Source organism: Oryctolagus cuniculus, chromosome 16, assembly GCF_964237555.1.
Source record: "Oryctolagus cuniculus chromosome 16, mOryCun1.1, whole genome shotgun sequence".
In the NCBI taxonomy this organism is placed as follows: Eukaryota; Metazoa; Chordata; class Mammalia; order Lagomorpha; family Leporidae; genus Oryctolagus; species Oryctolagus cuniculus.
The window spans coordinates 46,649,732-46,671,918 of NC_091447.1; the positions used below are offsets into that span (position 1 = coordinate 46,649,732).

At 40.5% G+C, this 22,187-nt stretch overlaps 2 protein-coding genes and 1 long non-coding RNA gene across 7 annotated transcripts in view; 2 read left to right on the forward strand and 1 right to left on the reverse strand.

The window, feature by feature from the left end:
- The window catches only part of ZNF804B (zinc finger protein 804B), a 537,977-nt gene that overhangs the window by 501,845 nt on the left and 13,945 nt on the right, over positions 1-22,187 (reverse strand). The gene's annotated exons all lie outside the window — the stretch shown is intronic.
- TEX47 (testis expressed 47) lies at positions 721-4,771 on the forward strand. 4 transcript variants are annotated; one of them, XM_070059829.1, is made up of 2 exons: positions 721-856; positions 1,342-4,771. In XM_070059829.1, exon 2 carries the CDS (start codon positions 1,445-1,447, stop codon positions 2,198-2,200), a length of 756 nt encoding a protein of 251 aa, XP_069915930.1. In that variant the 5' UTR covers positions 721-856; positions 1,342-1,444; the 3' UTR covers positions 2,201-4,771. The 4 variants fall into 4 exon arrangements, with proteins under 4 accessions (XP_069915930.1, XP_069915931.1, XP_008259981.2 ...); XM_070059830.1 differs by having other exon boundaries at positions 729-910; XM_008261759.4 differs by having other exon boundaries at positions 729-910; positions 1,347-4,771.
- On the forward strand, positions 15,772-21,346 carry LOC138845909 (uncharacterized). Its single transcript, XR_011383225.1, has 3 exons — positions 15,772-16,004; positions 18,221-19,645; positions 19,853-21,346. It is a non-coding gene; the product is annotated as an uncharacterized lncRNA (long non-coding RNA).

A 22,187-nucleotide genomic window follows, 5' to 3' on the forward strand; every position in this document is an offset into this window, starting at 1 on the left:
ATTATTAAAATCAGATCACTGGTTTGGATAACACAAACTCCAAGGAGAAAAAGTACTCCTTGAAAAATTGAATGTTTTATAATCTTGCTGCTTGAAAATTATTGATAGAGCTCATGTGAATTCAGCATTAAGAGAATGTGTGTGTGTGTGTGTGTGCGTGAAATCCACAGAATTAGAGTTGATGGTGGTTACTGGGGCAGGGGAGGGGTAAGAATCTTTAGAAAAGAGAGGTATTGTGCACAGAGGACAAGCCTTCATCTAGATACGAGGAGTATGTTTTATTGTCTACTGCACAGCATGGCTAGCAATATGTGTAATACAAAACTGCCAAAAAGCAAATTTGATTCTTTATTTGTTTTTATCTATTCTAAAGGTTAAGTGACAGAGAGAGACAGAGATACAGAGAGGAGAGAGAGACTGATCTTCCACCTACTGGTTCACTCCCCAAATGGTTGCAACAGCCACGTCTGGGCCAGGATGAAGCCAGGAACCAGAAACCCTATCTGGGTCTCTCAGTGGGTGGCAGGGGGCCAATCACAAGTAAGTGAGGTCACAGATACGCCCCGTCCACCACCTGTCTCACTTACAAACGCAGGACTCTCACACTAGGTTGTTCAGGAAGGGAAACTCACTTCCCCTCATTTAATTTATAAAGACACGGAAGTCGCAAGGCCCTTTAACACCCTGACATTCTGATTCACTGCTCCCTGTGGACACTGGAACCTAACACAGCTGAGAGTTCCAGAGCACTGGCAGTCGGAGGCCTGATGGGGACACGCAGGGTCTCAAGGACAGGCAGAGCAAGCAGCACCCGGAGACGGAAGGCAGCTGACCGGGCACAGAGATGTGTAGGAGAGTAAGCTGAAGTAGCCAGATATTTTCATTTAACCTCTGCGACATCCAAAAAGAGGTGGGGGCAGGGGTGGGGGTGGGGGTGATCCTGAGATTTGCTGATGGGAGAAAAAACAACCAAAACTTACTTGAGAAGTTTATTATCATCCCAGAAACACTATTAACTTTTGGCGTTCTGAGGAAACCAGGGCTTAGCCTCATACATAATTTTTACTTTTACAGGCTCATTTAATTTATAAAAAATTGGAGAAATTATACAAAGAGGCCACTTAGGAACTTGAAAATGAAGGACACCGATAATCCCCACTGCGTTACATCTGGAGAATTTCTTTCCTGGGATACGACTGTTAGTTGTGTCATTGTAAACTTGAAAACACGTTAGCATTTCAGTTTTGTTTGAACACTTTCAAAGATGTTCCTTGTTGGTAATACTGGGAAGGGTATTTACTATCCAGTAACATTTACCAAATTGTGATTTATTTTTGTCAGAATAGGTAACAATTAGAGCCCATCATGCAAGAAGAATCTCGATAATGTAAATACCCGCTAGGCTGAAACTCGGCATCATCTGGAAGGATCAAGAAAACTCATCATGACTGCCTTGAGCCACCCACGGAAGACGAGCCAAAAGCCGCTGCCGATGGAATCTCTTTTAGTGCCCCAAGTCCCACGTGGCAATTACTTGAACCTTCAGGAGGAGAAACAAAGACTGCAGCTAAAGAAGTTCCTCCTCCACAGGATGTTCGTCGTGGCCAGCATTCAAGAAAACACAGAGAAGACAGACGTCGCTGAGTACTACGAACAAGCGTTCCAGTCGATTCTGAAACACCACCTGGGAGAAGCAGTGACGGGACTGCTGCTCGTCTACCCCACTTCCATGCTGCACATTCTTGAGTCGTCCACCGGGACCCTCTACCAAATTCTTGAGGAATATCTGAGCCACCAAAACGAAGAATTCATGATCAAGGACATGAAAATCATAGCCATCTCCCATAACATCCCTTCGAGGCTCTTCATGCAATGGCACATCTCCCTCATAAAGGTCCCAGTCCTGTATCTCGATGACGTGACACAGTCACAGACCCTGGAAGAGGTGATCACGGAGTTTCTCACTCACACTCACAAACTAGGACTCTACCTCTTCAAGACTATCAAGGTGGGTACGAAAGGATTAGGTGATAATTTGCACCAAATTGTACCTGACCTACTCCCCCCTGAGCAAATCGTAAAGTACTTGTGCAAATCTAAGGAATTCATGAACCCAGCAGAATTCATGAACATGTACAACAAACCCATCCACATCACTTTGGATTCTGAGATAGTGTGGCCTGCTCCTTCCTACTTCTAGGTGTGAGAGTGACAGTGTGCTCCTGTCTCTCAGGAAATTCAACGATGTCTTTTCAAATTCTAAAGTTACTCTTCTCTTTTAAAAGGTGGAACAGCACCCTGCAACATACACACAGGTTTTTTAATTACTCTCTACAGAGTATGTTTAGCTAAGCATGGAAATATATCTTCGTTTGGATATTAAGCTCAATATATTATTTTAACAAGAACATGAGTTTAACAGGTTCATATTTAATTCTTAAATGTTAGCTTTATATTCATTGAACAAATTAATTTTTTCAAAGTAAAGGATGGATGGAAAGGAACAAATACAATTCACTTTCCTAACACTGAGTAACCAGTACCACACAGCACCAATAGTGTTTGGGGCAGACAAAACTTAAGGGAAAAAGGCCACCCTTGAGTTGTTGGCAATTTAAGGTTAGAGGCAAGTATGTGAAGAAGTAATTACGATACGGTATGATGTAATATGCTTATTACAGTAGAAATATATGGGGAGACTCTGAGTACCAGTGAGAGAACCATCGACTGAATAATTCCTGCCTCCAGAAACCAAAACCTAACCTTTGCATACTCCCATCTTCTGCCTGTGTAATCAAGAGTTCTGAGATACTTAGAAACCCAAGGAAGACAACCGCTTTTGCAAATGACCAGAAGACTCGTCACCAGACACCACAGTACTCCTTCGTCCCACACCGCACCATGTACTGAGCACCCTTGTATGTGACAACCGCCAGGTGCCAGGGAGAGCGCAGGGTGTGGAGAAGACATTATTGCAGCCGCTTTCTAACACTCACCTCCAGATGATTCTGAATTAAATAAGCAAATTTGTTATTTTCTCGATTCGTCTTCTACAAAACAATGTCTATAACAAGCTCTATTTTCCTTTACCAGAGTTAATATTTTTTGTGTGATTTCAAAATTTCTAATTTGTTTAAACAACTAAATGACAAATTCTTTTCACTACTGTCATTTTTATCTAAAATTACCTTAATATCTTATGATACAGATTTTAGATCTAATAGAAGAAATACTTCATTATTGTTTTTTTTTTAAACTCTTTAGAGGAAAAGAAGCAATCTCAATTTGCACCTCATATGCAGATAAATTAGCATCAACACTTCATGTTAAAATCAAATTTCAGAAAATACCAACCCTACTTTCAAACTTTATGTATTTAAATACAAAATGTCACTTTTCACTTTCAGCCTTAAGGTCCCTTTCATTTCAATTTAATAACAGAAACAACATGTTTTAGATACAACAAGAAGCAACTCTTCCAGTGAAAAAAGAATGTATAATGTTCTACATTTGTATAAATTTAGAAAATATCAACTTCCTAATATTATTCAACAATAAGTTATTTACTCTGAACTAGGAAAAAAGACACAGGGGCTCATCAATAGTAAATGATTAGTGACATAATTAATGAGAGTAAGTATTTTCCATGCCAAAAAAAATAAATAAAAAGAGTAGAGAAAACACTTTCCAAAGAAGAAAGCCTTGGTGGAGACTTTCAGTGGATGTGAAAAGTGGTTTGGGGACAGACCAGCATATTTAACAGAACAAACCGAGACAGGAAGGAAGAAGAGAACAAGAAATGTTCACTGAATCCAAAAGTCTCTTTTGGGAGGGTGAATTTTATTTGGAAAAAGTATTTTCTAAAGTTACCTGGTGAATATAACTATAGTTTATGGATACAAATTATATATTTATATATATGAAATTATGGTGGAACGCATTTTTCCCAAAGGGTCACTGCAGTACTCATATCAACCCCACACACTCTTCTTTCGACATGACTTACAGATTCCTCCGATTGCATGGGGGCTTCTAACCCACTCCCCACGAAATCAGGCAGACCTGTGTGACTGCCCTGACCCTCAGCGTACACCAGGGCTGACTTCACACGACCTCCTAGGGTAGGTCACAGAGACACCAGGCTGCAGCTTTGCTCAGCGCACAGCGGTGCTGCGAGCCATTCCACTTCCAGATGAGGCCCCCAGCTGAGACTCTCACCAACAGTGTCCCTCAGTGCGGCCCTCCTTTAACCCCGGACTTCATGCCAGCCCAGCAGAGCCTGCACAGAGGAGAGGCAGTCTGTTCCGAGTCCTGCTCAAATCAAGGATCGGGAACAACTTAAATGACTGTCATGGATCTAAGGCACCAAGTTTTGGGCGACTGCACAGCAGTCTGGAACAACAAAATATATTTAGCAGGAACAATAGGTATGAATATATACTACTTTATATAATGTATTCTTTATTCAGTAATGTACTTCATGTAAAAATTTACCAGTGATCCAATCAGTGTGCTAGCAACACACTAGGGTGTGTACCCACCACATGTTTATTGGTCTATAATACTTCTTGGTGTCATAAAAACTGACAAAAAAACAAATTTTCCAAGCCAAAGAAAATCATTAACCATATGAATCATTTTTGGAGGAAGGGACAGTACATAACTCAATGACAATATTGCTGATTTTTACTTTATAGTGTAATTTTTACTTTAAAAGAATTCATGAAGTCTCAACTGAAAGTAACTAAAATAAACAGTGATTATAAATAAAGTTCATATTTACTTATCTATTCACATTATACTTCTCCCAGTGACAAGACCATTGCTAAAAACATTTTGTGATTCTTTTATAGCAGCCAAATGAAGGAGGTTTATAAATCAAAGGTAGACTGAATTTTCAGTTACATCAAAACTATCTTTAGATAATATACAGTCCAATTTGATTAGCAATTTTGATAGTCATTCTTTGTTCATAGGAAATTTATTTTCTCATTCAAAGGAAGATCTGTGGTCATACCTCCAAGGAGAAGTACAAATTATTTTCACAATGGAAGCATTATTAGGGTACTTATACAGCTCACTAACATAAAATTAAGTCTTTACAAATGACTCATTTAACTGTGTATTTTGGATCTATTTGATAAAATCCAGAAATCTTGTATTAATACCTTTCAAATATTATTTATTTTGATGAAGTTCAAATATGTGAATCATTAAATCTTAATAAGATTCATAAGGGAATTCTGTTTCCTTACAATAAAAAAAGCTGTTTCCTTACAATAAAACTTCAAGTAGAAGTTTAAGAGTACAAATCTTAAACAGGAAAAGCGAATGTTCAACACTGTGAACATGTAACACTTCAACATTCATAAAACAATGAATATATGACATAAATGCATCTATCAGTGCATTTAATAAGCATATTAGCACTCAAATGAGCTGCCCGGCACCCTCTAATTCTTCTGTTTTGATAGGGGCACTTTACAACAGACTATCATATTTATGATTTATGCTTGTTCAGAATTGACCAAGGAATGTCAGAAAGGTTGTAGGTGTCTTTTTATTTATTTTTTTTTTTTTGACAGGCAGAATGGACAGTGAGAGAGAGAGAGAGAAAGGTCTTCCTTTGCCATTGGTTCACCCTCCAATGGCCGCCGCGGCCGGCGCACTGAGGCCGGCGCACCACGCTGATCCGATGGCAGGAGCCAGGTACTTCTCCTGGTCTCCCATAGGGTGCAGGGCCAAAGCACTTGGGCCATCCTCCACTGCACTCCCTGGCCACAGCAGAGAGCTGGCCTGGAAGAGGGGCAACCGGGACAGAATCTGGCGCCCCGACTGGGACTAGAACCCGGTGTGCCGGCACTGCAAGGTGGAGGATTAGCCTAGTGAGCCGTGGCGCCAGCCCTTTGTAGGTGTCTTTAAAAATAACTGAATCAATATTTGAAAGGAAAAACTCTGATGTAAATTCTAAAATCCTAGATTCTTCATTTTAATAAAAGAGACATCTAGATCCCTTCCTGAAGTATTATTGCTCAATACAAATAGATTCTGGAGTCCAATAATTTGATCATAACTTTAACAACACTAAACCACATTTCAATTAAGTTAAACCTACTTGTAGTAGAATTCCCCAATCTCAGGAGGACATGGAAACCACACAGCCTAGCAGCAACAGCTTCACGTAACAAAAATATGTTCAAATTATTTCATGTTGTATTAAATGATTTAATATAAAATTAGAGTTCTCCCCCTTGTGGTCAATTATTTAAATTTCCACATTACCAAATGATGGGGTTACAGACAAAATAGAGTGCATAGATTTTAAGAAAATACAGGGCTAGTCCCCAAAATACCCATCAAATATATAATTTACTCCCCTTGTTCTGCAGATAAAGAACCTGAGATCTAAAGATATTAAAGTAATTTGCTCACAGTAAAAGCAAGTGTTGATAACCCTAACCCCCCATTTCACTGCATCAAATTATACAACTCTTGATTCCTCTACAAATAAATACTGTTTAACAGATTATTCCTGTCAATTCATTATTTAAAAATTTTAAATCACACTTTTTTAATACTTAAGAAAAATGTTGTATTAGCTGGCCCAAGAAGTGGTCCTTCCTACCATTCTCTGTGTTTCTTAGTTTTTTCTAAAAGACTAGTTTAGTACATTTTATTTTGATTATGTACTTTATTGTCAATTTGTAACAATGGTTAGGCCCCAGATTCATTGATTAGTTTGTTTGCTTGTTTGTTTGTTTGTTTGTTTTGACAGAGTGGACAGAGACAGAGAGAGACAGAGAGAAAGGTCTTCCTTTGCCGTTGGTTCACCCTCCAGTGGCCTCCACAGCCGGCACATCGCGCTGATCCGAAGCCAGGAGCCAGGTGCTTCTCCTGGTCTCCCATGGGGTGCAGGGCCCAAGCACTTGGGCCATCCTCCACTGCACTCCCTGGCCACAGCAGAGAGCTGGCCTGGAAGAGGGGCAACCGGGACAGAATCCGGCGCCCCGACCGGGACTGGAACCTGGGGTGCTGGCGCCGCAAGGTGGAGGATTAGCCTAGTGAGCCGCGGCGCCGGCCCATTAGTATGTTTCTTTACAGACACAAACGTAAAAGACATTTTTGTTATAAATCAGGTTGAGTATATCTGAATCATTCCTAAGTAGCTATACAGTTAGAATGGGAAAGGATCAATTTTAACCAAAGGTGAATATTTACAGAACTGCTTCTCCTGTAACTTTCAGTTGAAAGAATTACCTTCTACCCCCAGGCTGAAACCAGGTTCTACAACCCCGCAGAACCATAACTTACTTTTTTACTTTCTGCCCCTCAGCTTCCTGATCTGCAAAGTGAGCATGTAAAAAGTTTCTATCTATTAAAATGGGTTCTGGGTATCACCCGAAATAATCATATACAGACCCTGTCCTACAGGGAACACCAAATAAATGTTGTTATCTTGATGAAAATCCTTCCGTGGCTTCCGTTTCGCCTCCTGCATAACAACAAAACGCTATGTGGTCTGCAAGGCCTCCCTAACTCACTTAGCTCTTTCCCTTTTCTCACTTTTTTTTCTAATGATTTCCTAAAACTTCCACGCTCTTTACCATTCTCCCTCACTTCACTCACCGAAATTCTGCACACCAAGCTGTATTTCCTTTGTGAAGACTGGAGAATTCCAGAACCTGTCCTGTCCTCCTTGTACCTGGTACCCAACTGCATTCCAGCGATCCTCCTGTGATGCTGCCACTATTCATTCCCACACTCACCCTGCCAGGAACTTGTAAGCCATAAAGACGGGATTGGGGGTGGGGAGGAAGTATTTGCATCATTAGCATTTCATGAACATTTATTTGAACTATCTGTAAGAACCTTTATGTAATATTAGTTTTATTTTATCAATATCATTGTGCAATTTCAATATTTTAAAATATCCTTACATAACTGATTAGGTTTGTACTATTGGTCATGAAGCTATTTTATATTGCAAAGTTCAAAATATAATGGTTGGGCCTTATCTAAAACCTCCAGTTTTTAGCCACATAATACTTTACCTGACTCCAGTTTGGAAGAATACCCAGAATACATTCTAGAAGTGGTTCAGTCAAATTTTTGTATTTATGTATCACTCTGCCGCACTGAGCCAACCATGGAAGCTCTTTCCCATTTTGCTGGTTAAAGTAATCTTTCTTTCCTCTTGGAGCACGTGACCACTCTACTAGTAAGGTATATCATGTTTAATCCATGTTTAATGTCTTATGCTTTTCAAATCTTTGTTTCGCTATCCATGCACATCTATTCTTTGAGATATATGTCTGATGACACTAATACCTACCACTTATTACCTATCATTCCTTAGGTTATTGTGGAAGTAGAAGTTTAGTGCCACTTAAATTAGATAGGTCAAAATGCTTATGATGTCTTAAAATAATTATTTTTAAAACATTATTTGGTAACTATATTAAATGTAAAGCTTTGGAATATAAATTTCTGAATGTTGAGACTTATTTGTTTTATAAAATCTGACTCTGGTCACAACTCAGGGGTCTCTCCCCTCAGGGATCTCTCTCACTCAACTTTCCCCTTCTCTTCCATCTTCCCAGACTGTACTACACTTGGTTTATGAAAACAAAAATAATGTATAGGGACAGATGATTGGCACAGAGGTTAAGACTCTGCATGGACTGCTTGTCCCTGTATCAGGGTGCCTGGGCTCACGTCTCAGCTCCACTTTGAATTCCAGCTTCCCGCTGAGGCCCACCCTGGAGGTAACAGGTGACAGCTCCAGTTCCTCCCTTGTAGGAGACCAAGACTGAGGTCCAGGCTCCTACTTTCAGCCTGGCCCAGCTCCTGCTGTTGCAGGCATTTAAGGAGTGAAGAGGCAAATGGAAGTTTTCTGTCTCCATGTCTTTAAAATTTAAAAAAAATAAATTACAATTTTTTAATTCTTTGATTCTTCACTTTTTGCGTACTGGTATTTCTCAAGCACATACTATGTTCTAGCCAAAATTAAAATTAAAAAAGAATATTGACTGAAATGAGATGAATAACCTTTGTCATGCACTACTGTACTACTAACTCATTCTGTGCTCTTGAACAAATATTTTAGTCCTTCTAGGGCCTCTGCTCATCAACACTGTGTATGTCCAGGTAGACCAGAGCTATCTGGAGAAAACTGTGTCTGATGGGAATGACTGTGCAGTCTTAGACAACCAGACAGATGAGAATACGATTGAGAGATTCCTCTTAAAATGTGGAAGTTCAATGTCTGAATTAATGACTAACCCACTCTATTAGAGAACACCCATGGGCAATACCAATATTTTTCACAATCAGCATCCATCCTAGCTGTATCCATTTAGCGCCAAGATGGCTAGAAAACTAAACTGCCAGAATCTATATATTAAATTATGACATCTAAGTAGCAAGTCTGGCAATACCGTGGAGTTGAAAGAAGCAATGAAGAATGAGGCATTTTTCCTCCACGTGTTGATGTGAAGTCACTGGAGATTTTAAGTAGGACATAATGAGGTTTTATTACTGGGTGGAGAATAGCGAGGGTGAGGAGACACTCAATTAGACTAATGACTGTGGAAACAGACACAATTGTACCAATTTGAGATAATGAGGAGGAAAATAAACATAGGTGATGAGGAACAGAAATGTCAAACACATGGAGTTTCCAGCTTTTCCAGCAAGATGGTATCTTTCTTCAGGTCAGAAAAATACAAGGAGAACTGAATTTGTAGGGGAAGATCACCCTTACAATTTATGACTGTATACACATATCATATGTATACACACATGTATACACACATACACACAGAGGTCTCAATAATGTAAACACACACATATGCACTTACAAACATATGTGTCAATATAAAAGTATCAGTAACGGAAATATCAAACAAAATTTTGCTAATGTAGTACTAATAGGAACTCTTTGACATAAATAAACAGCTTCTAGGTAATACAATTGAATAAATTTGTCGCTCCCCGTCTTCGTGGAGGAACGACACAGGACCCTGCGCTGTTCTTTTGTCTGCTCGGCCCTCCCCGGGTTTGCTGCTGGTTCTTCCCGGGTTGGCTACTGACCCTTCCACCTCCGTGGAAGGGCGGTTCCCTCTGCCACATTCCCCACTTCCGCGGGGGAGCGGCACACTGCTGGCCGGCTCTCTCGGGGGCTGCACAGGTGTTCCTCTTAGATGTTCCTCGTGCATGTTGTCTCTCTCCTCCTTTATAGTCCTCTTCCGCCAATCCCAACTCTGCTACCCACACGCCGAGTACGCTGCTCTCCTCCAATCAGGAGCAGGTCCTACAGTTTATTGGTTGAACTGGAGGCAGCTGTGTAGAAGCTGCTTCTCCCTTCTCAGCGCCATATTGTGGGAGAGCAGATGCATAGAATAAGTCTTAATTCCAGTAACAGTCTAGTCTGAGTTGCTCCTAGTTGCTCCCCACATAAAGTAGTTTGATAGGTTAGACTAAACTAAACCAGAAGAAAATCTGTTCCAAGGATTACTGCAAGTCTAGTATTTACCATCATATCTCCCCTCGACCTGATATCTCTATTCCCTGGAGTCAAAAATAAAGTTATCAGTGCTTATTAAGCTTATTTCATTCCTTTAATCAAACAAAAATCATTAAGAACTTTAATTCAAGAATTATTCTTTGATTGCCTACTATATGCATTACCATGCATTGGAGACCACGGAAGACACAGGCACACAAAAGGCTCCATATGCCCTTCATTAAATTTATCAATAAATTAACTATTGCATTTGCAATGAAAACTCAGATGGAAGCTGTCTTTTGGCACTATATTGCACTGGCTTGCCCACTCTTTCTATCTATTGGTGAATTGACTAAATTCAGCAAGTATGCACTGAAAACTTGCCATGCCATTTCCAGACATGTAGGGTACGGTGTAATCATGAGCAAAAAAAACCTTAATTTCCACACAGAGAGTATACATGCAGTCTCCCTCCACCCGAGACATAAAAGGGAATAATCATAATATTTGCTATCATCATGGATATAAAAGTTGCAAAGGTTTCCTAACTTCCCCTAGTTTTGAGAGTGAGGGGATACCTTTGAAGGAAGAAAGACATGAGGATTTCTGAAAGTTAAAGAGAAGCCAAATAAAAAATGAGTAGGAAGGGCATGTTTCTGGCAGAGGTTTTTCTGTGTGTGTGTGGTGTGTGTGTGCGTGTGTATGTCCTAGCACAGGAGTATCCTAAAACCTGAAGACAAGAAGAACCACACAGTATTGAAGGAGCTGAAAGAATTTCAAGAAGGCAGGCCCTGAAGTACAAAGGGATATCATGAGAGATGAGGCTGGATCATTCAGCACGGAGCCAGATTACACAGACATTTAAGCAACAAAAGTATCAAGATTTTACCTCAAGAGAAATGGGACACAGTTTCATTTTAATCAGAGAAATGCCATTATCATACAGGCATTAGAGAAGGGCCACTTTGAATTGGGGAGAAGAAATTGAAATGGAACTAGGTAATTAGACTAGATGGCTACAATAGTTTGGGAGCTATTACAGTCATCAGGGAGATGATGGAAGTCTGCACAAAGACAGAGTCCTATATCGTCTTGTAAAGGCAGTAGGGATACAAAGAGATGGGCAGAATCAAGAGCTTTGCCACATAACTTGGTATTTGACTGAAAGCAGAGGGTGTGATGAGCAGGTAGTAGTCAAAGACAAAACACCTGGCAGGTGGAGGTGCCCTCTCCTGAGAAAGGACTTTACCAGAAGAGCAAGCGTACTAGTTGTGCAGGGATGGACATAAGGCTTTCCGTGTTCAATATGCTGAATTTAGGCGTCTGAGAATGATCAGTGTGGAAACTCTCCAGTACACAGACTGCTTTGAAACTCAGGAGATGAATTTAAGGTTAAGATAAAGACTTGGAGATGACTTCATGGATGATGACTAAGGATTCGGGGATGATGGTGCTACCCTCCATCACAAATATGCAGAATGAGCAGGGAAGATAGGCCAGTTCAAAACCCTCAGATATGCCCGCAGCAGAAGATGGGCCAGCAAAGAAACCCAAGAAAACCTTACTAATTTAGATTGCCAAGAAGCAGAGAAAGAAACACAGCTGACGTCGACACCATGGGAGCAAAAGGCAAAGAACATGTCCTAAAGGACACAAAAGGCTCAAAGACACCAATGGGCTCTGCAGAGTGAAGCATGAAAGACTAAAAGGTAGGTTTCGTGCCAAGACGCTCCTTGGTGACTTGCAAAGAGTGACCTATGCCATGCAGTGGAGGCTGAGCAGTGGCAGTGGGCGGAGGGGGAAACAGAATGTGTGCAATCTGCACCAAACTGGAGCTGCTAGCAGTGAATATAAAGAACAGATTTCAGGATGTAAAGATCCCTTTTAAGATTCATTTTTCAAAATTTATTTATTTATTTGAGAGACAGAGTTACAGGCAGCCAGAGGGAGAAAGGGAGACATCCTTCATCCTCTGGGTCACTCCCCAGATGGCCACAATGGTCAGAGCTGCGCTGATCCAAAGCCAGGAGCCAAGAGCTTCCTCTGGGTCTCCCAGGTGGGTACAGGGGCCCAAGCAACTGTGCCACCTTCAGCTGCTTTCCCAGGCCACAGCAGAAAGTTGGACTGGAAGTAGAGCAGCCAGGACATGAACCAGTGCCTACGGGATGCTTGTGCTGCAGGCGGAGGTTTAGCTAGCCTACTGCGCCACAGCGCCACCAGCCCAGATTCTTTAATTTTTACCGATGCAAAGACCACCAGTTAATCTGAGCTTCCAGTCAGAACGCGTCCTGTCATGTGAGACTCAACGTCCAATTCTGGCTCACCAGAAGAAGAGCTGGAGAGTTTGAAGGGCCATGCCTAAGGGTCTGGTAGTTTAAAGGACCCCGGGTGACTCTGTGTACAGCTCTGGAAAAGAGTGGTTTCTCCATAAATATTTGTTCAGATAAGCAATTGTACCAATCACTGGAAGAAACCTAGGTGTGCAGAAAGTGAGTTAAGAACATATGTGGATTCTGATGTGAGAACTCAAATCTTGGGTTATCCACTGATATTTGCATGGTCAAACTATTACAGTTGATTGCAGATTATGTCATGCATTTTATATACTTTATGGATCAACCACACTGCATTTGTAAATTTTGCTCTAAAATCTGGCCCTTATCCAGGTCACTTCTTTGCCCAGTCACGGCAGGCTAGCAAATTGCAAATTACAATCAAATCTCAATTTTCCAAACTAATGGCTCTAAAGAGCAATAACACATAATCCAAAATGATGGTGAATTCATGAGCCATTTATCTCTGTATTGTATATCCATTAAACTTGACTATAAGTACATCTTATACAGCACTTAAAAGAAAAGTATAAAAAATTTCAACTGAAATGACTCAAAGGGGCATGGAAAGTTTTCCAACTTCTCTATTTCTAATTCCTGTGGTACCTACCACCTTTCATGTTGAGGTAACTCTTTAAATAAACTAACATACCATGTAGAATAGGAGGGAAGACATAGTCAAATTCTATACTGAAGCATTTGTTTATTGTTGCAACCAGTCTCTGCAGTTATGCCCCTCTGTCTCTGAAAATTTTCATTCATAAAAATAGAAAATAGTATCATGAATCTATTTATCATCACCCACCCTCAACAATGACTCGTACCATTTTTTAAAATTTGCTCTTTGTGACAAAACATATCTATATCTCTAAGTTATTACATACTAACACACCATACAGATACTAGAGATCAAGGAACCTTCAATGTCATCTGTTCTAGCCTAATACCTGAGTAAGGAGAATGAAGCAAGCAGAGAACCAGACTGAGCCCACATCTTTCTTAGTCTTTCTGGTGAACAGAACTATACTTCAACTGTTTTATTTGTTGTACAGAATTATCCTCCAAATTCACATAGTACTAAATGTTAATTTCCTAACTCCTACAAAGAACAAATAACATGCAATAATTTGAATTTTAAAAAAAAGTTTGATATGTTAGTCACATATCTGGTTATTGGGTTTACTTTTTAGGGTTGAAGGAGTTGAATGGTGGGCTGTAGGAGACAACAGAAGTCCTTGTCTTGGCTAGTACTTTAAGTAGGACACTATCCATAAGTGTACTCAATACTGTTTTTATGGGATAACTTCTGTAATCTCTATAATCCTCTTAGGACATAAAAGGAAGGTAATTCATAGTTTGACATTTGCACACTGGGCATTTTTGTGCAAGTAGCAAACCTTTCTGAGACTGAAAAAATGTTGGGCTTTCCTATAATATTAAGTTGAAACGAGGATGATTTTTTAACTGTGAGTATTCTTGTACATAAACACTGCTTTGTGGGTATTTCTTAGGAGGCTGAGCTCACCTGTGCCTGTTTCTAAAGGTGTTTACTCGGGATACTGTGCCATGTCAGGGGACCTGGAAACCCAGAGCTTCCAGGTGGGCACGTTCTCCTAAAGGAAGCACCATTTCCTATCTGGCACTGCCCACGCCTTCCTGCTAAGATTCACCAAACAACAACTGTACAAGCACAAGTTATCTATTTACAGATGACAATAAGACAATGTTTTCCCCTTTGAATTACAGAAGACGCATTCTGATGAAGATGCCTCTCACTTGATTTACAGGAATAAAATCCTCACATAAATAGAATTATATGTGCATATTTGGCATTACAGGCAGAGATATCTATATATACACATAGACATGCATATATAAACATATTTGTGTATATTTAACTGTCTCGACCCGACCTAGAGTAGACAATTAAGATTCACCAAACTGCTCCTAAGCAAGGGGGAAAACCTGGAATCTCACTATCAAGTTTTAAAATGCTGTTCAAGGGACCGGCGTCATGGTGAGCAGGTAAAGCCACCATTTATGAAGCCAGCATCCCACATGGGCACCAGTTCCTGTCCTGGCTGCTCCACTTCTGATTCAGCTCCCTGCTAATGGCCTGGGAAAGCAGCAGAAGATGTTCCAAAGGCTTGGGCCCCTGCACCCATGTGGGAGACCTGCATGATGAAGCTTCTGGCTCCTGGCTTCAGCCTTGACCATCCCCGGCCATTGTGGCCATGTGGGGAGTGAACCAGCCAATGGAAGCTCGCTCTCTCTCTGGAACTCTGACTTTCAAATAAATCATCTTTTTAAAAACTGCTGTATGTATTATGTCTTCTCCACCTCCACCCCGACACCTCTCTGACAAGGTTGCCCAAGAACCTCTCCTTGGAGAATCTCTTCCCACAGCACCACAGGTCCACAGGCAAGCACCGTGCTGCCCTTTGCCTCTCCCCGTCTCCTTTTCTCTCCCCTCCTGCTCAATTCCTGGGGCGGAGGGAGAAGGAAGGAGAGAGAAGGAGAGAAGGGACGGAGTCACTGCTCACCAGGGGCAGAGAAGACGCAGATTATGAAGCTGAGGTCAGAAGCAAACAGCAGCTAAGACAAGGACACCCTCGCTCCTGACTCCATTTCCAGCCATGGCCGAGGGCTGAGGAATTTTCCCCTCCCTGCAAACCTTCCAATCCACAGTTCTTCCAATCAATCACTTCTTGTACTGTGCTTAAATAAGGTAAAGTCTTATTTTCCTCTTGAAACAGAAATGTATGCCGCCTGACAAGCTGGAAGACACTTGTTCAAGTATCAGATTGTCTGCTGGGTAACTGTGGCCTTGAGAAAGTTCCTTAACCTCTGGGCTTCAGTTTTGTCATCTGCAAAGTGAACGAGCACCCAGATACTAATGAGATAAATCATATATGAAAATACCAGTTAATTCCATAAGTGTTTGTTGAAATAGAGTTTGGAATACCTGCTGCTTGTTCCACAATGCAGTGAGGACAATCAGCCTTATGGCTAGGGCATAATGGGGTCTGAATTCCACCCAGCAGCCTAGGGAGACTTCAGGAAAGTCAGGCCAATTATTCCAGCTACTGATACACAGTGCTTCTGCAACAAGGGCCCAGCGTGTGAGGATATTCCAGATTATCTCCAAGAAGGATAGTCACAGGGTAAGTCCTTAAACAGATTTCTGCTTCTGCTCTGAACATCCCCTGGAATGATCTGAGCTTCCCTTTGATAAATGCTGATATTCTGGTTCAGTAACTAGACCCCCAGCAGCTTTTAATGTGCATGATCAATATCCTACCTACATTCTTTGGGAATAGTGGGAACCCTAGAAAATTACCCCACCACTGCAATTAAATGGCTTAATACACTTGCGAAGGACATTTTATTATTATTTTCAAGGAACCTAAATTTTAAGAAGAAAACGAACTTACATAAGTTTTAGGGGGTTTGGTTTCTGCTATATGTTTGTAACAAGAAACAGGTTGCTTAATTACATTTACTTAAAGAATGAAGTAGTAATGTCATTGGAATTTGTAACCAGAAGTACATAAATCTATTGCTACTCACCCCGATGAACACAATTAGTATATGACAAGAAAAAGTACACTATGAGAAATAATGACTTGATCAGCCTTTGTCCTGACTGTCAAGGAACAGCTTACAGCTTACTGTGTTATTACTTTAAGTATTTTTTTTTGTTCTACTTAATACCATTGGTTGAGCTCTTTAATTAACATACAATTATTCTTACACATTTAAAGTTAACTGAAAAGTGATCCCTGTTAAATATAAGAGTGGGAATAAGAGAGGGAGGAGATGTACAGTTCGGCACATGCTCACTTGGACTTACCCCTAAGGGCAGAGCTAGAAACGTGCCAGGGGATTCCAAATCAATCCCATTAAGATGGCATGAACCAATGCCACCTTACTAGTCAAAGTGATCAGTTTCAGTTCATAATTGATCATAAAGATAGGATTAAGTATCAAAAGGATAACATAAACAAGACTAGTGTCTGCTAATACTAACAGAATTAAAAAGGGGAAGCAGGATACACAGCAGACTCATAGAATGGCAGATGTCCTAAACAGCACTCTGCCTCAGAATCAGCCCTTAAGGCATTCGGATCCGGCTAAAAAGCCCACGAGAGTTTCTCGGGCATGGAAAGCCAAGACACTGTGGCAAAAAAAAAAAAAAAAAAAAAAAAAAAAAAAATGACTTAAATGAAAGATCTCTGTGAGTGAGATCCCAGCAGAAAGAACAGGCCATCAAAGAAGGAGGTGCCTTTCTCTGAAGGGAGGAGAGAACTTCCACTTTGATTATGGCCTTGTCTAAATAAGGTCAGAGTTTGTGAACTCAAGAGGCCTCCATAACCTTGGCAGCTCATGACAAGATCCTCGGGTTATTACTGACATCATAAATAAAAGTGTCAATTGTTAAGTCAACAACGGAAGTCACTGTGCACTTACTCCCCATGTAGGATCTCTGTCCTTAATGTGTTGTACTATGGAAATTAATGATAAAACTAGTACTCAAACAGTACTTTATACTTTGGGTATCTGTGTGGGTGCAAACTGTTGAAATCTTTACTTACTATATACTAAGGTGATCTTCTGTATATAAAGATAATTAAAAATGAATCTTGATGAAGAATGGGATGGGAGAGGGAGTAGGAGATGGGATAGTTTCAGGTGGGAAGGAGGTTATGGGGGGAAAAGCCACTATAATCCAAAAGTTGTACTTTCCAAATTTATATTTATTAAATAAAAGTAATTTAAAAAGTAAAAAAAAAATGAAACAACATGTGAAGAATGGCAGAGGTCTGGAAGTTTCCATAATTATGACAATTAGGTTGGCAACAAGAGCATAAGACATTCTGAATTCTGACCAAGAACCTAGGGAAATTTCTAGTTGATGCAGTACGTCTGGCATAGAATAAGTGCTTCCTACTTGGTACCATGGCTCTGGTCTGGGCATCCAGGGGGGTATTTGGTCACCAGGGAAATTTCACAAGGGATACCCACAGGTTTTACAAATGGACAGAGATGGGCAAGTCATATACTTTCCCTGGCTTCCAGGCTCAATATTATAAATCAGAGAAGTATTGCTGAATCAACATTGATTCAACAATTTCGTAAAAGCAATGTGCACCACAAATTCATGGACTGCTTTAAAACATATTATCACAAGCTCCACTGCAGACATTCTGATTTGGTCATTCTAGTTTAGGGACATAAAAAAATCTGCATCTACTCTTCATCTAGACAACAACTAATCAAGATTAGCTCTCCAGCCATTCTAGTTTGGTTTTATTTAAAACTAAGTTGCCATATTTGATATGTAATTTAGCAGTCATATTTTTCTATCTTTATATTCCAGAATCAGAGAAGAGTGAAACATAAACACAAAAGTACTATTTTGATTGCCTTTGAATCAGCCAATTGTCCTCTCTCTATTCACCCTAATTCTTGGAAACTGAACCAGAGACACATGATCCAAAAGATCATAAAAGGACATTTTAAACACAGTTTATTGGTTTGATATGTATTTTCCATGCTAGACAGTAAGCTCCATCAGAGCAAACAGCATGCGTATATTACACCCATCAGTTGTTCTACCAGCTAGCACAATGCCAGACACCATCAATCAAGAAATGCCTGCGTTTATCGGGAAGAGACAGGCATGGTTAGAGAGAGATGGGGCTTGTGTGGACTGGAGAAATATTCAGGAATAGAAATTAGCAGATTTGCAGATTGGATGAGGGATTACAGCAAAATATTCTTAAGCTTCACTCCTAGGTTGTTGGATGAAGACAATGCCCCCAACCAAGGAGGAAGCACATTTGGAAGAAGATGAATTTAGTTTTGGAGAGCGTGTGTCTGATGGAGTGATAATCAGTAACCACATATGCCTCTGAATCTAAAATTCTGAGTGTGTGTAAGCAGAATAATGCACCCTCTCTCCCCCATGACTATGATCCGTTTAATTCTCAGAACCTGTGAGTGCTATTGCACTAGTCAAAGGAGATTCTGCAAATGTGATTCAAACTATGGACGTTAGAATGGGGAGAATGTCCTGAATTATTCAAGCCGGTCCCATTAATCACACGAGCTCTTTAGAGCCAAAAGTTTTTCCCAGTGGCCAAGAAATGCAGAGATGGCAACATAAAAACGTGCTGGCTTGAAAACACAGACACATAGCTGCGAGCCAAGGAATGCACGCAGTTTCCAGCGACTGGTAAAGGAAAGAAATGGAGTCTCCCTTAAAACCTCTGGAAAAGAAGACACTTCTGCTTATACCTGAATGTTAGCCGAAGAACTCTATAGAACTCAGGATCTGCAGAACTGGAAAAAATAGTAATACATTGTGCTGTTTCAAATCACGAACATTGTGACAATTTGTTATAGCGGTTACAGGAAACTAACACAGTTGGAACACAAATATTTACACCCATTTGTACAGAAAATAATCTCCATTAGTTGGTGCCCGTCCCTCTTAGTGATATCAGTTCTGTGTTGGGTGTTTGTCCGTTGGTACTCAGCTCCATTCTCACCCCTCCCACTCTGCTCTGGGGCTGGAAGCTGCAAAGGACTGGCTAGGAGCCTGAGAAGTACACTTCCCAGAGCCCCTAGCCAGCTGGCTTCCAGCGGGCCTGCCAATGGGAAGCACCGAGGAAAGTGGAAGTTGGGAGAAGGAAACAAGCCATGATTTTCTATCTTCTGCTTCTGGCTCCAGATGTCTCAGCATCTTAGTACCCACGATAACAGCATCAGGCACGTGCCGTCCTCTGCCACAGCGACAGTGGTAAGTGCCCACTGCTTGGGCAGTGCGTCCCGTAGTCCCTGTAGGACTGTGAGCCCCTAGGTGAGGAAGTTGCACCACCAACAAAGTGCAAGTTGTATGGGATCCAGGTAATACCACTTTCGGGTGGCCCCCTAGCCCTGTGGGTGGTAGCGACTTCCCAGCAGTTAGGACTCTGGGTAACAACCCTGTTCTCTTTCTCTCCTTCAGGATTTTCAACACATTTATAAGCAATTCCTTGCATGCTAGTCCCTCATTTGAAAAGCTGAGAACGATTTCTCTTATACTGCCCAAACCATGATACAGATGTTTTTGCAACATGAAAAGACAAATGATATACCTTGATTGAACACTTTCTTACATGCTAAGACCAGAAAGTATGTATATAAAAGCTTAAATTTTCACACAGACCTCAACATTTTTTCACAGTATTAACATATGTGTAACATGCACAGCCCTTCACCATAAAATATTTCCTCGGTTCAAATTATTTACTATTAAAATAGGTTTTTGTTGGAGGAAAAAATTGAATGAGGAGAGGAAGAACCTGATTGGCTCACAAGAATTTCCAAAGGCAGCAAAACACATTTAAAGAAAGTAATGAGGTTGGATGCTTACCAGCACAGACAGTAATTTTAGATTAAATATCTATCCCTATAGAAAAGAAGAGAAAAATCCCCTGCACATGGCAGCAGGATCATAAAAACAATTCGTCTACTTAACTCAATTTGCTCTGACAAAAACACCAAGGAAAATAGAAAAGTCACTTCCAATATATCATTGTCTTGAATTAAAGTTGTATATCGAAAGTAGGGCACACGGAGCATTTTTATTATGAGGTTGTGAAAACACTGGGCTGATTTGCAACACTTGTGTTAAACAGAATGCTAACTGGTTCCCATGCCTGAGCTTTTCTCCAGGAAACACAACCACAGTAAAGAGCTGTCTCAGAAGCACACCCGCAAGAGCAGCAATACCAACAATTTGATACAAACGTGTAAAGTTCCCAGTCAGTGCCAGGAACGGGTTAAAAGGTCCTGGAAATCCATTTTGAACAAAACGCACTCACTGTGATAGAAGAATCATTGGCTACCTTTCACTGTGCACACACTATGTGCAGACACTAGGCTAAGCACTTAACATCGATTATCTCTACGACAAGTAAGACAAATAATATCAGCCATGAGTGACCCAAGGCTCAGGGTGGTGAAGCAGTCACACAGCTGGTTAGGGCTGGTATGGAACATCACACCAGCTCTACAAACTCTAAAGTCAATACCCCTGAGCACATCCGTAAACGTAATACAAAAAAGGAACATTTCCATGTTCTCGCCTTAAAATTGGCAGGGCAGAAAGAGCACAAAATAAAACAAGGCAAAATGCAGTCATGTGCTGCATAATAAGGTTTTGGAAAATGATAGAATTCATACATGATGCTAGTCCCATAAGATCCTAACAAACAGAAAGATTCCTGTCACCTAGTAACATCACAGCCATTGTGATGTCACACAGGAGTAAATTAAACAAACCTGCGATATTGCCATGTGTGTAAAACTGTAGCAATACAAGAATGTACAATCCATAAAATGTGATAATGGTAATAAAAAAGCCATGTAACTGGTTTATGTATTCACTACACTTTTTATTGTTATTGTAGAGTACAAACAAGAGTTTCCCATGAAACAGTATTTCTCATAATGCCCACAGCAGCCTTGTCCAATCTGTATTTACTGTGTCTTGATTGCATCATTTTCTCCTATGATTGATTTGATCTCATATTGTATAGATCATCATGGCTCTAGCAACAATCAGTTAGATCAAGGTGGTAGGTAGGTAGGTAGGTAGAGATAGATAGATAGATAGATAGATAGATGATGGATAGACAATGGATAAATAATGGATAAATACAGATGATAGGCAGCTAGCTAGCTAGCTAGATGAATGAATGGATAGATAATATATGGCCTCAGTGTTTACTAAGCTAGACTATCTAACTTTCTGCAAGTGCACTCTACGTTGTTTCTAAATGATGAAAGATCCTAGAATGCACTGCTCAGAATGTACCCCCATCCTCATGTGGCAGATGCTCATATGGACACCAACTATATCACAAAACCCTACATATTTCAAAGTTTTTATTGGAAATTTTTAAATAAATATAGACACACGCAACATCTGTCACAAAGCAACATCGGAGAGGACTCGCCTTTGTAGTGGCCGCACCTGCATTTCAGGTATGTGGAGTGGTCCTCATTTGCTGCTTCATCATCTTCAAAGCAGTTAGGCTATTACTACTTTGGCTCTTCAGTGATGTTATATTAATGATCAAATCTACTTAACAAAGACAAAATCAGTTTCTATAATTCATTCAAAGCACTCTAAAAAGTTCCAGTTTCCTTGGTTTTCTTGATAGAAACATGACATTCATCAAACCTGAAATTCGTAAAGCCTCCATTTGGCCAAACCACCTCAGACGACCCTAACACAACACCACCACCACTATATTTTGGAAGAACTCTAGGTCCCCTCATTCTTGCACACAGTT

Bases quoted from the DNA above. Each gene is read 5' to 3' on its own strand.
- TEX47 (XM_070059829.1), top strand. From the start codon at position 1,445: ATGACTGCCTTGAGCCACCCACGGAAGACGAGCCAAAAGCCGCTGCCG.